Source organism: Chrysochloris asiatica, unplaced genomic scaffold (assembly GCF_000296735.1).
Source record: "Chrysochloris asiatica unplaced genomic scaffold, ChrAsi1.0 scaffold00158, whole genome shotgun sequence".
Taxonomy (NCBI): domain Eukaryota; kingdom Metazoa; phylum Chordata; class Mammalia; order Afrosoricida; family Chrysochloridae; genus Chrysochloris; species Chrysochloris asiatica.
This window is the reverse complement of record NW_006408676.1, coordinates 5,619,428-5,631,085: the sequence shown is the minus strand read 5'-3', so window position 1 is coordinate 5,631,085 and position 11,658 is coordinate 5,619,428. Positions and strand designations below refer to the sequence as shown.

At 52.0% G+C, this 11,658-nt stretch overlaps 1 protein-coding gene across 1 annotated transcript in view; it reads left to right on the top strand.

Annotated features, from left to right (window-relative positions):
• Positions 1-792: 792 nt before the first annotated feature.
• The window catches only part of IGSF9B (immunoglobulin superfamily, member 9B), a 58,115-nt gene continuing 47,249 nt past the window's right edge, over positions 793-11,658 (top strand). The window contains exons 1-2 of the mRNA XM_006871005.1: positions 793-856; positions 10,777-10,974. Of these exons, the coding sequence (XP_006871067.1) occupies positions 793-856; positions 10,777-10,974 (262 nt within the window). The remainder of the gene's footprint in view (positions 857-10,776; positions 10,975-11,658) is intronic.

Here is an 11,658-nt window from a genome sequence, read left to right as displayed (position 1 = left end):
CAGCCAGGAAGGTATGAGTGTGGGAGAGGAGGCGCGTGACCTCTTTGAAAAGATCTCAGCAAAGGACGTTCCCCAGTTTCCCAGACTGCCCATTCCTGGGCTTCCCCTCACTGAATCCGAACCGTCCTCTTGGGAACTGTTTTTTGCTAGATGGGAACCGGATGTTGGGTTTCCTTGAGTGGGCGGGGGTTCAGTCCTCGCAGACCTGTCAGGGATAATTGAGATTCCCAGGGTTTCAAGAGCACCCTAGAGAAACTACCATTTCTTTCACCCCAGAAACTTGCCATGCAGTGTGAGCAGAGACCAAAAGAACAGGGCAGAGACGCTAAAACGTCTTCTCTCAGGCAATGCGCATGATTCTGCGGCTCTGTGCTCGCCACAAGTCAACGCACCTTGAAACGGGGCTCGTCTCCTGCGCAGCGCGACTGGCAGAATTCGAAGCCAATCGACTCCAAAATTTGTGGCAGTAGCCAATAGCCGGAAGGCGGGGGCGGTCCCGGAGATCCCGGCCCAGCTAGGCTTCACCCGGGCTTGTTCGCTCTGCCAGCTCTGGTAGTGCAGGTGCTGCCGCCGCCGCCGCCGCCGCCGCCGCCGCCGCCGCCGGGCCGGGAGAGGCGCTGCGCAAGCTGAGGGCTAGGGGAGCGCGGCGCCCGGGCTGTAGGAGGACAGGCACAGGACGTGAGGCTGGCTTCCCGGCTTTCAGAAACGGACCGGCTCCGGGCATGAGCGGTCGACTGGAGCAAGAGCGCTCCTGAGATAGGATGACGCTCGGGGTTGGCGGGCGGTAGTACTATGATTTGGTATGTGGCCACTTTGATAGCAAGTGTGATCAGCACCAGAGGTCTGGCCGCTCAAGGTGAGTTGAAGTGCAGCGCGCTCCCCTGCCCGAACACGGCCGCACGACTCCAGTCTTCTGTCGTCCGGCCCCGACCCCCAGGCTGAACATCGCGTCCCGCCAGCCGCTGCCACTTCGCGCGCGGGGAGGCGCGCCCAGGGCACTGACAGAAACGGGAGCTGGGGCCAGTGATGACGGGCTGGACCAAATCCCAGACGCTCTGGGGTTACTGGGGATTGGGTGAGGGATGCTCTGCAGCGTCCAGATAGTATTTTCCACTGTCTGTTCTCCCGGCGTTTGATCGGCATGCAGAGCCTTTGACCCTAGCGTGAGAGCGTCCCGGGCTCCTGGAAATGAGCTTGCGGTCTCGGCCAGGACTCGTGGGCATTTGGCGGTGACCTGGGCTGCAGCCCTCTGTCGTGCCCGGGGCTCCCTTGCCACTCTTGGGAGGAGCCCCTGCTGTCGGCCGCGCGGTGGGAGTACTTAAACTCTTCTTTCAGGCGTCGGGGGACAAGCAACGCGCAGCTTTCTGGCTGCAGCTGCAGAGCTCAGCATCTCTACCCTCTAGCTTGCGCCCCACGGCATCTGGAGGTCTGATCTCCTTGTTGCCTGGGCAAAGGGCAACACAAATAGTGGACAGCTCTCTAAGCCGGAGGGTCCTCCAGCAGGACTTGAGAAGCGTCCTTGTTTTACTTCCATGGGAAGGCCCCTTGTCTGTTTTAGCTGCATCTGGGCCCCAGCCAGGCAAAAGTTACCCGGGAAAGACCAACAGCCAAGCCAATCCATGGTCCCTTCTTCAGCTGGGAGGCCCAGCTGGCTGCGAGTGGGGTGGGGGCGGGGGATTCCCCCTGTTGGAGACCTGTGCAAAGGTGGGACGCTTCTCTTTCCTCTTCTAAGCTGGGGAAGATATAAAGGGAAGATGTCAGGGAATCGATTGATAACGCGCGTGAGTGCGCGGTCATTGCTTTACTCCGGCTCTCAGTTCTTATATGGAAGTTGGAACCAAGCCTGAGACTACCACGACTCTGAGTTCCCCGGTCTCCGCGCGCAGACAAGACCCGACTGTGGGCAAGTTCACATAGCTGAGAGGAGACGGTGCCGGAGAGAAGCAATGCGTGGGTGGGAGCCAGCGAGAAGGACCCTCCGACAGGAGAACCCACTCTCCTCTCGGCAGGCGCGTGGGCAGAGTGGTCAGCAGGAGGTTCCTTTACAGGGTCACCTTGTCAGGGTGTATGTGTTGAGAGGTTAGGTGGGGAAGTGATTTGAGAAAGTTTCTCTCTCCTCTGCTCTGTCGGGGTCTGAACACAGGCTCAAGGCAAGGGTGATTTGGATAATTGCCATGTTGCTCTGGATCGTTTTTTTTGTTTGTTTTTTTTTTGTTTTTAAACTTCCCGTTTCAAAGATGGGAAAACCGAGGTAGGGTGACTGCAAAAACTCATGGAATGGGCTATGCGATGGGTAGGCTTTGTGCTTGAGAATGTATCTTTCTAGCCTCAGACATGTCCTTCCCCTCCCCCCATACTTTCCTTATAGTCTTCCAATGCCCTCATCTTCCTCCCCTGCAGTTTTTGGTATGTTCCTGCCATGGGACTGTTGCTGAAAGCATGAAAGGATGTGCTGGAATCTTGACTAGACAATGAAGGAAGGCTCTGAAATATCTTCCAAATCTGATGTGTCAGAGTGGGAATAATGGACTTTATTTAAGTTTAAGTGCAGAATAAAGAAAAATGGGTTTATATTGTAGCAACACACAGAATGACAAGACAGAAGGAAGGATTTCCCAGCATTAAAGGTTGTTGGGGGTGAAGGTTATGTCTTCTATGAGGATACAGGGGGTCTAGGATGGCAACAGATCCTAGAGAGACTGCCTGGCAACAGAGGGCTGACTTTATTGGTCTGTTTTTAACTTAGAGTGGCTGTGTGTGGTGGTTAAGGATTCGAGTCTAGGGTCAAGTTCCCTGGATTCAAATCCTGGCATTACCACTTGCTAACCCTGTGTGACCTTGGACAAGTTGCTCATCCTATCTCACTTGCCTCAATGGGAAATGGAGTTGACAGTACTGATTTTAGAGGGTTTTGTGTGTGTGATTAATGCTATAAAGAAAAATGAGTGGCTCTCTGTTTTATGGTAAGTGCTCACTAAATATCATGGTTGTTGTTTTTCAATATCTCTGGGAATCCAGTTACCCTTCTGGACTTATTTTCCTTGACCATTCAGGGCATCAAGAAATGGGGATCTCTTGAGAGGAAGTCCAGAAGACTGTTTTTGTAGTATATCAGAAGAAAGCTTGTCACTGCATCTGGTGAGATGTGGAGTAGGTTGGCAGTTCTTCAGAGCTGCTGCGGAATCCTTGGAAAGGTCTGCAGAGCTAGGAAGGATACAGGGAGCAGAGCAGGCAAGCTCTCAGCATAGACTCTTGTGGCTGGCTCTTGTTCCTTTTAGAAACACAGTGTTCCTGTATTGGTGAGACTGTGCAAAAGGGTCGATTCTCTAACTGGCAAAGCTAAGTTCCTGGGGGATCCCTGATGCTAGTGTTGAGGTTCTGAAGTGGGCAGGAGGATCGTGGCTACAAGTGCGGTGGTGGAAGGGGATGGACCCCCTGAGAAGAGAATGTCAAATTGGGACTCTATCAAAGGAAACTCCAAACTTGTTGGAGTAGGCTGTGGGTGGAAGACAAAAGTGGGCTTTCTGTAACTTTAAGTACAGAGTAAAGAAACAGGGGTTTATATTGTAGCAACCCACAGAACGGCACTTCATTTCACTTTAATTTTGTGTTAAATTTGCAATTAAGCTTGAGTGGGGAGGTTGGGGAGAATGTGGAGAAGACAGGGACAGAGAGATAAGGAAGCCTGGGAGCTGTTGGTTGGAATGTCAGTATCGCAGATGTGTGCTTACCAATCTTGGAGGAATTCCCCACAGTGTGTGATGACTCTGGGCCATGCTTTACTGAGGCTGGGCTGGAAGAGGGGAATGGTTGGAGCTTTATTCCAAAGGCTGCCTCCTCCTGCCACCCACCAATTTTGAATATATTGTTCCCAAATAAAGTGGGGTTCTGACTGAAAGCCTGGTGGTAGTTGGACCATTGACCTGGCTTTGACCTCACTCCTTCCCTGTTGCCATGGAGACCAGAGGGAGGAGGTTTAGACCTGGAAACTGCAAGCAGGACCCCATGAACAATCTGTAAGTGAGAAGATGTGGCCAAGAGGTGTGTGTGCGTCCATATCACATGCATGCAGGGGGAAGGGATGCATATGTAGCTGTGCTCTGGAATAATTGGGAGGATGCGTTAGAAACAGCTGATTGAGGACAGGGGAAGAATCTGCTTTCAGTTGCTGACTTACCCTAGTCATGATATTGTTGGATACCAGCCCTGGGTGGTGTCATGTTCATGGTCTGAGACCTAACTGGGAGCTGGTAACCCAACTCTGATGTGTCCGCCCTCCCTCTTGGTACCTTTGCTCTGCTCTTTCATGTTCTGCTCTACTCACTACTGATGCCTGCTTTTCCTCTCTGCTTTGAACCTGTTCTCCTGATCAGGGCACCAGCTCACCAACTCTGCACCACTGTTGTATCTTTTATTCTGGATCTCTCCTTCTCAGACCCTACTAGGTGCCTCCTCACATCCCACAGCCTTTCTGTGTGCCCATGGCATGGGGTGGGGATGAAGCCCCAAGGGGATTTCACAGTAGTTCTCTTCGCCAGAACATTCTGAGACCTCACAGGCTTTGACAGAGGGTCCAAGGACTTCTTCCCAGAGTACTTCCTGGGGTGGGCTAAGCAGATTGTTTGAGAGTGAATCTGGATTGTGAAAGAACTGTAACTAGGGTGTTCTCATGTGGGTGGGTGTGCACATGTGTGCATGCACACATATATGAAGTGGGAGGAGGAAAAATTAGTCTAGCCTCCAGATCAGAGGGGTCTGTAGGCACAGGGTGGGAAGCCACCCTCTGCAAACCACCTTGTTTGCAAATCCTCTCACTGAGTCTAGGCAATTCAGGAGTCTCTGAAGTTCTAAAATGCAGGGCTTTGGGAGAGGGAAGCATGAGTTTGGGCAAAGGAGCACAGCACAGGGGAGGCTGAAAACTGGTCTGCTTTGCTGCAGGGACAGTAGAGTGGGTGTGGCAGCAGCTGCCCATTACCTGGGCACACTCCGGGTATGAGAAGGGATGGACCCTTGGCGGAAGAGGAATGCCAAAGCAGGGAGGTAGCTTGTAGCCTCCTTTCCTGAGGGCGCTGTCCAGGGTGTAAGCCTACTCTGCCAGAGGCATTGACCTATTTCTTAGGAATTTTCTGCTTTCTGTTCTTTCCTGTGTGAATAAGCAAAAGAGTGATGGGTAGAAATTGGGCCTTCTCTTCATAAGGTTTTGGAGAATAATTCTATGTGGGCCAAGCATAGGAAAGAGGTCTGGCCAGCCTGAGTGTCCTGAGAAGAGAAGGGGTTGGGAATATGCTCTCCATGCCAGCCTTGTGTTCCCTCCCCATCCCTACCTCCTGGTCACAGTCACCCACCTACACAAGGTGGGCAGGGCACACAGAGTTGTCCTCATATTTTGTAGACATGAGATGAGTCCTGCCCTTGTTTTCTGGCTTCAAAGGGAGAATGATGGTGTTTCCTCCATGAGTAATATGGGGCTTAGATTGCCCACTTCCGCAGCCTCACCCTAGGAGCAGGACCTAGGAGCAGACCAGCCTGGGTCCCCACCATGCCAGCCCCCTAACTGCCTGGTTGTGTGTGTGTGTGTATATATATGTGTGTGTGGGGGTATGTATCGCTGAGGGAGAGGGTGTTTGTGTGTGGTGGGTGTGGCTTTGCCTTTCTGCTTAAAGGAACCATTAAGGGAGCTGTGCTGAGATTGAATTACTGACTTCCTTCCTGTCATCGGCTCTTGGGGAAAGGGCTCTTGGAAATACAATCTAGTTGAGAACAAATTAAGGTTGCTCATAGCATTACTAGCTCCATAGGCTGTTTGGGGGAGCCCTGATGAGAGGGATTATGGAGAAAAGGCCCCCACAATATGAAGGAGACCCTCTCTTCCCAGTGCCTGGCTATTCACAATGCTGGGAGGTTTCCATCCAGGGTCAATCTGGGGCTTATTTGATCTCTGATCCCCTCCTGAGAAATTGGATAGTGGGGGGAAGGTGGCAGAAGAACTTTGAGGGTACCAATGGAGAGGCTATGAAAGGCAAGGATCTTTCCTCTGAGGAACTGTCCGTGGTGGGTATAAGGGTCCCAGAGACTCTCTTCCCAGCTGCCATCTGAGAAGAATAAGGGTCTAGGACTTATGATTGTTTTGGTCACAGGTCATTTCCTTTAGGGTGGTAGAGGTGAGTGGGTCAGCTTTGGAATCTCTTGGAGTCTCCAGACTTGTCCATGAGGAGGGATTGGGGACCATGGGGGCTGTGACTGTTTTGGACTCATCAGGGATTATTTTTAGATGAGTCCAAAACTCATCTAAAAATGGCAGATGGAGGTGGCAGTAGCTGTTGTGGGTATTATTACACAACAGGACTGAGGTTTGGAGTCTGGTGGCCAGAGAAGAAGGGGGAGGAGGCTCAAATTAAGGCTATTATTCATGAGAGTGGATGCCAATGCCCATGCCCTATGCCCATTGCTAACTGCCAGACCCAGCAGAGACCTGAGTCTTAGGCAGAAGTGTGCCCTAGGGTCAGTCAGCAGCTGCCCTCTGAGACAGGCCTACCCTGGAGTCCTTTCTGGTTCTCTTGGCTTCCTGTTAGAGCATGGCTGTGGAAAGGAACTAGCTGCTAAGTCATGCCTCAGGAAAGGAGATTGTGGGGCTATTTTCCGGCACCCTAGAGGCATGGTGGTGTAATAGAGTGAGGGCAGAGAGGAACACTGTTATCTGAGGAACTTTGGACGAGCCATTTAGCCTCCTAGTTTGCTCCTTTATAAAGTAGAGATAATAGTATGTCTAATAGGTGAAGTATTTCACTGTGGTATTAAGTAAAAATTCTGTTTTGTGTCCAGCACAAAACTGGATATTCATTTGGTTTGCCTGAATCGTTCTCTGTCCTGATTCTTTTACCTGGTATTCTATGTTTCTTAGTCTCAGTGCTCTCCCCAGTCCTTCCTGGTGGGAGAGCTGCCAGTCACTGATGCCTTTCAGTTCCAGGTCCCCAGGGGTGCAATGGCAGCCTGGACTCACTTCCCACTGGGGGCCACCTGGTCTGAGAGCAGGATATCTGTACCCTGCAGGCTCCTCAAAAGGTCAGCCAGACTGCAGGGGCCCCATCTCCCTCCTTGTTCTCCTCCCCAACAGGCAAAACACTCCAAAGCAGGCTGGGTAGTTTCTGAATGCAAGCTGTTGATTCCTGCATGCTCTAGAGAGGATAAGTAAGATCCTTGCCTTTCTGCCATACCAACTACAAGTGCCAGGTTGCCGCTCAGAAGGCAAAGCCTACAGAGCTTGGTTGCTGGTTTCCCTTGGGCTGCTGCTGGCTTCTGTGATGGCAGGGGGACTCGATGGACTCTTCCTCACTACCATGCCAGGCGCTTAGGCCACTGTCCATCCTTCTTCACCCACCCACCCCTGCCCTCACTGACCCTTTCCTTCTGCCCCCTTTAGAATCTGGGGTACTTGCTGTAGACAGCCCTGGTTTCTGTTCTTTCATACCTTGAAGGTCTGTACCTCTGTGTCACAGCTACCTTGTGCCCCCACATCCACCCTCTGTCTCCTTGTTGTATTGTTCCTGCCCCTGATCACTCTCCCTCCCTCTAGGTGGGGTACACATGGGTCCAGTTTGGACTATGCCTCTCTCTGTGTATCTCTCATTTCTGAGTTGTTTCTTAACACATAGATTTGGGTTTGGCTTCCTCCTATATTTGAGTCTGCCTGTCTCTTCCCCATCAAGCCTCATCCCCCTCTTTTTATGCATCCTATTTACTTTGCTTAGCTTTTTTGGGGAGGGGGAAGTGGCTTTGTTTGTTTGCATTGAGGTTTTTTGTTGTTTTTTTTTTTTAGAAAGTGTTTTATTAGACATACGTTGGCTCAGAAAGGATTGGGCTTAGGGAGAAGTATTTGTGGGTGATGGAGTGAGAGAATATGCTATTTGTGTGTGTGTGTGTGTATAGTCAGGAGATAGAGAAAAGCCAATAAATATTTTAGTGTTCAGGAAGGAAACCAGCAATGTGGAGGCTGTGACTTAGATTCCTATTCCTCTGTTTTCGGAGCTGCTTTCCCCAGGGTGAATGGGCTCAGGAGCAGGGATGCCAGGGTAGGGTCTGGGTCCTTGGACTTGAGAGCACAGAACCAGGGGCAGTGGGCTGGGCTGGAAAACCTGGGGTCCAGGCCAGGGCTGCAAGGTGTGAGAAATGCTGCCACATTGCCTATGCAGTGAGAATGAGGCAGAACTAGGTGCAAATGAACAGCTGGGCTGTGGGAATCCAGTGTGTGGGGAGGTGAGGGAGTTGGGGAGTGCTTTCTCACCAATCAGCCTCTCTCCAACCTAGCCCCTACACTGCCCCCCAAGCATCCTCCAAACAGCAGCCAGAGTTGTCTAGATCAGAATTTTGCTTTTCAAAGATTCTCTTCATCCTAAACCCTGGGGAGACGCCTTGGGGAGGAGCTGCTTTCTCTATACTGTCTCTCCTCTCTCCTCCTCACCCTTCCACCAGGTAAACTGCACCTTGGGATAGCTCTCACTTTCCTTAGGGAACAGCTCCTGCTTTCTCTTCTTATTTTTTCCCCAAGTCAGTGAAACACACACTCGTATGTACACACACACACACTCATATGTACACACACACACACTCATGCATCTCCTTTAGTAAGAACTATGCACACACACACACACACAGAGCTCAGGTACCCCTGATGCTTATCTCTTTCCTGCCCCTCCTGGGTCCTGTATTATCAAGCTTTGTGCTCCTGGAGGCCTGGAGACAGGCCCTGTCTGGGTGCCTCAGGGACCTTGGAGGAGGGGCTGCTGTAGCTCGATCGCCTCCACGTTTCTTTTCCCTGACTAGGGACTAGGATTCAAACTTAGCCCAAAGCAAGGTGGGGGTGGGGGTAGGAAACCTGCTGGGGCCTGTGGCAGGTGAGTGCCACACTCTGCTTTGCTCCAAAAATACTCTGCAATCTTAGCTTTCTCTAGAAAATAGTGATGTCATCAGCAGCCAATCAGCTTCTTGAAGGGCTTGCCTCCTCCTTCTCTCTCTCTCTCTCTCTCTCTCTTTTTTTGCAACTTGCAGGGAAGAGGGAGAGGGAAAAGGAAAGGAGGAGAGCAATCTAGGAGAGACACACAGAGACCCACAGAACACATACAGACAGACTGAAACACAGGCTTACAGAGACACATGCAGAGAAACCAGGGTCTTTCCACATAAGAGAGAGACAAAGGCTCTACCTATGCATAGGCAAATTAGAATCCAGATACAACTGACTGGGAATTGAACTGGTAGGGACATAAGAACAGGGAGAGACAGGTAAATAGGCAAAAACACCCACCAAGTGGAAGCTAGTGACAAAGACACGGATGCTGAAACATGAAGAGAGCTGGAGGGACACAGAGGGAGGGCAAGAGGGAAAGAGAAAGAGACAATAGAGACCGAGGAAGAGAGGTGCCCATAAACACAAAGACAAAAAAGGCGAGACAGGGACATAAAGGTGTCAGAGACATGAAAAGGCAGACTTGGAGACCAGTCCTGCTCTTCCCTGTGTCCTTTCTGTGACAGTGTGGCTAGTCTGTACTGGGCAATCAAGGTTGCAGTCAAGGTTACATTGCTTTGGTGTGTGGCTGCTGTTCCAGGTGCTACCCTGGGAGGACAGAGGGGTGGCCCAGACTAGGACAGTGTGGGAGTGGGGGATGGAGTGTGTGAGAAAGGTGGGAAAAGTCCTGCCTAAGGTTGTCTCTGAATGAGAAGTGAGCAGGACAAGGTGACCTTGTGAGCCTCCTGGTCGTTCCCAGCATGGAGCCTGGAGAGGGGTAGTGTTAGGCGGAGGTGGAGGCTGCATCTCCTGTGTGGGAGCCGCTGCTAGCTCACTGGCTAACCTCACTGCCTCCTTCAGCTTGGCGGTGGAGATGCTAGTGGGTCTCTCCTCGCCTGCCTCCTTTCTGAGTCCCTCCTCCGCCAGCTAGGATGTGCTCCCCACCCAACTGAATATTTTTCCTCTCTCTGCCTCTGGGGATTTCCTTCCCTTGCGGAGGTTGGTAGTTCCAGGGTCCTCCTCCTCTGCCCCTGCACCCCGCTGTCCTAGGGTGGTGTCGGGCTTCTCCCAGTCTGATGTGCTGGCTGTGTGGCTGCGGGGCCAGGCTCCTCCCACGTAGTCGTCTTTCCTCTCCCGGTGTGCTGCGGGCAGGAGGACACTAAAGCGCCAAGCCTGCAGGGTTTCCCGAAGGGGTTGCTGCAAGCAGCCTCTGCTTAGCTTGTTAGGAATCCCACGTTCATATGAAGTCCGCCTATCTTGTGCTGCTAACATCAAGCTGCAAGGGGAGGTGGGGCAGGCAAGGAGGGGCTGGCTCTTTCATCCTCACCTCCAAGCTCTAATGGAAGCGCCTTGGGCATGTCTTCCTGGGCATGTCAAGGGTCTCCGCAGAGACTGAGCCCCCTTCCCCATTCTCAATCGCCACAGATTCCTGATGATTTGCAAAGGGATGATTATGACTATTGAGCTTTGGGATGGGGAAGGGGGTGAGGAGTCTGGCTTATAGGATTGAATAGGACTGTTTACATCTCCACGTTTTCCTTTTGTTCTCAGATTTGTGAGGAGAGGGTGGAGGGGAGTTTAGAGAGTACAGCTGGCATCCTCTGGGGAGTTCTGTGAGGGTGTCATTGGGCAGTCCACCTTGGGGATGGGCGTGGTGATGGAGTGAGTGAGTGGAGTTGTAAAGAGGAAGCGTGGGAGGGGTCGTATGGAATGGGCTGCTGCAAGGAGGGCCTCTGCTACCTCGCTCCTATGACCTGACTTCTCTGTCCTGTCAGGGGCCCACGGACTACGGGAGGAGCCGGAGTTCGTGACTGCACGTGCTGGAGAGGGTGTGGTCCTAAGATGCGACGTGATCCACCCAGTCACAGGGCAGCCTCCGCCCTATGTTGTGGAGTGGTTCAAGTTTGGGGTCCCCATTCCTATCTTCATCAAGTTTGGCTACTATCCCCCACACGTGGACCCTGAGTATGCAGGTAAGATTTGGGCCCCAACTTTGTTTTCGTGTCTTTAGTTTGGCAAGCCTCCTGACCTGTCCTCCACTTCTGAGCAACTCTCAGTTGTTACCCCCGCCTGCTATTCCTCCTTTATCTCTATTGCTGCTTATCTCTTTCTCACTGGTCTGTTATCTCTGAGTTTCACAGTCTTTGCCTCCTTCCTTTCATCCTTTTGGCTCTGGTAGGTTTTAATTAAGTGGTGAGGAGAAGACGGGATAGGAGGTCATGCAAACATAAAACCCTTCTAAACAGCACAGCCTAGGGGTGTGGAGAGGAGCTGGGAAGAGTTGAGGAGTAAGGCCAGGAGAGGAGCAGGCCTGGAGGGAGAGACCAGTGGGCAGGAGAGCTACTTCTGTAGGGGAGGAGCTGAGTCAGAACTCCGCCCCTTTGCCAGGTAGGGCTGCTGCAGTAGAATCTGTTCTGTCTGACTTCACTCACTCCCTACCTCTTGGCACTGAATTTGGGCTTTGTTCCATCTCTAAGTGTAAGTATGTGCCTCCAGCTGCCCCCCCAGCTATTGGCAGGCGCCTGGCTTCTTTGCCTCCTCTGCTACTCCATCTTCCCCTCCTCCTGGCCCTGTTTGTATCTTGCTCTGCAATTACTCCTGCCAGCATTGGCCTCACTGTTTGTGACTCACTGCCAGGGAAGAGGGCTGTGGGTTGT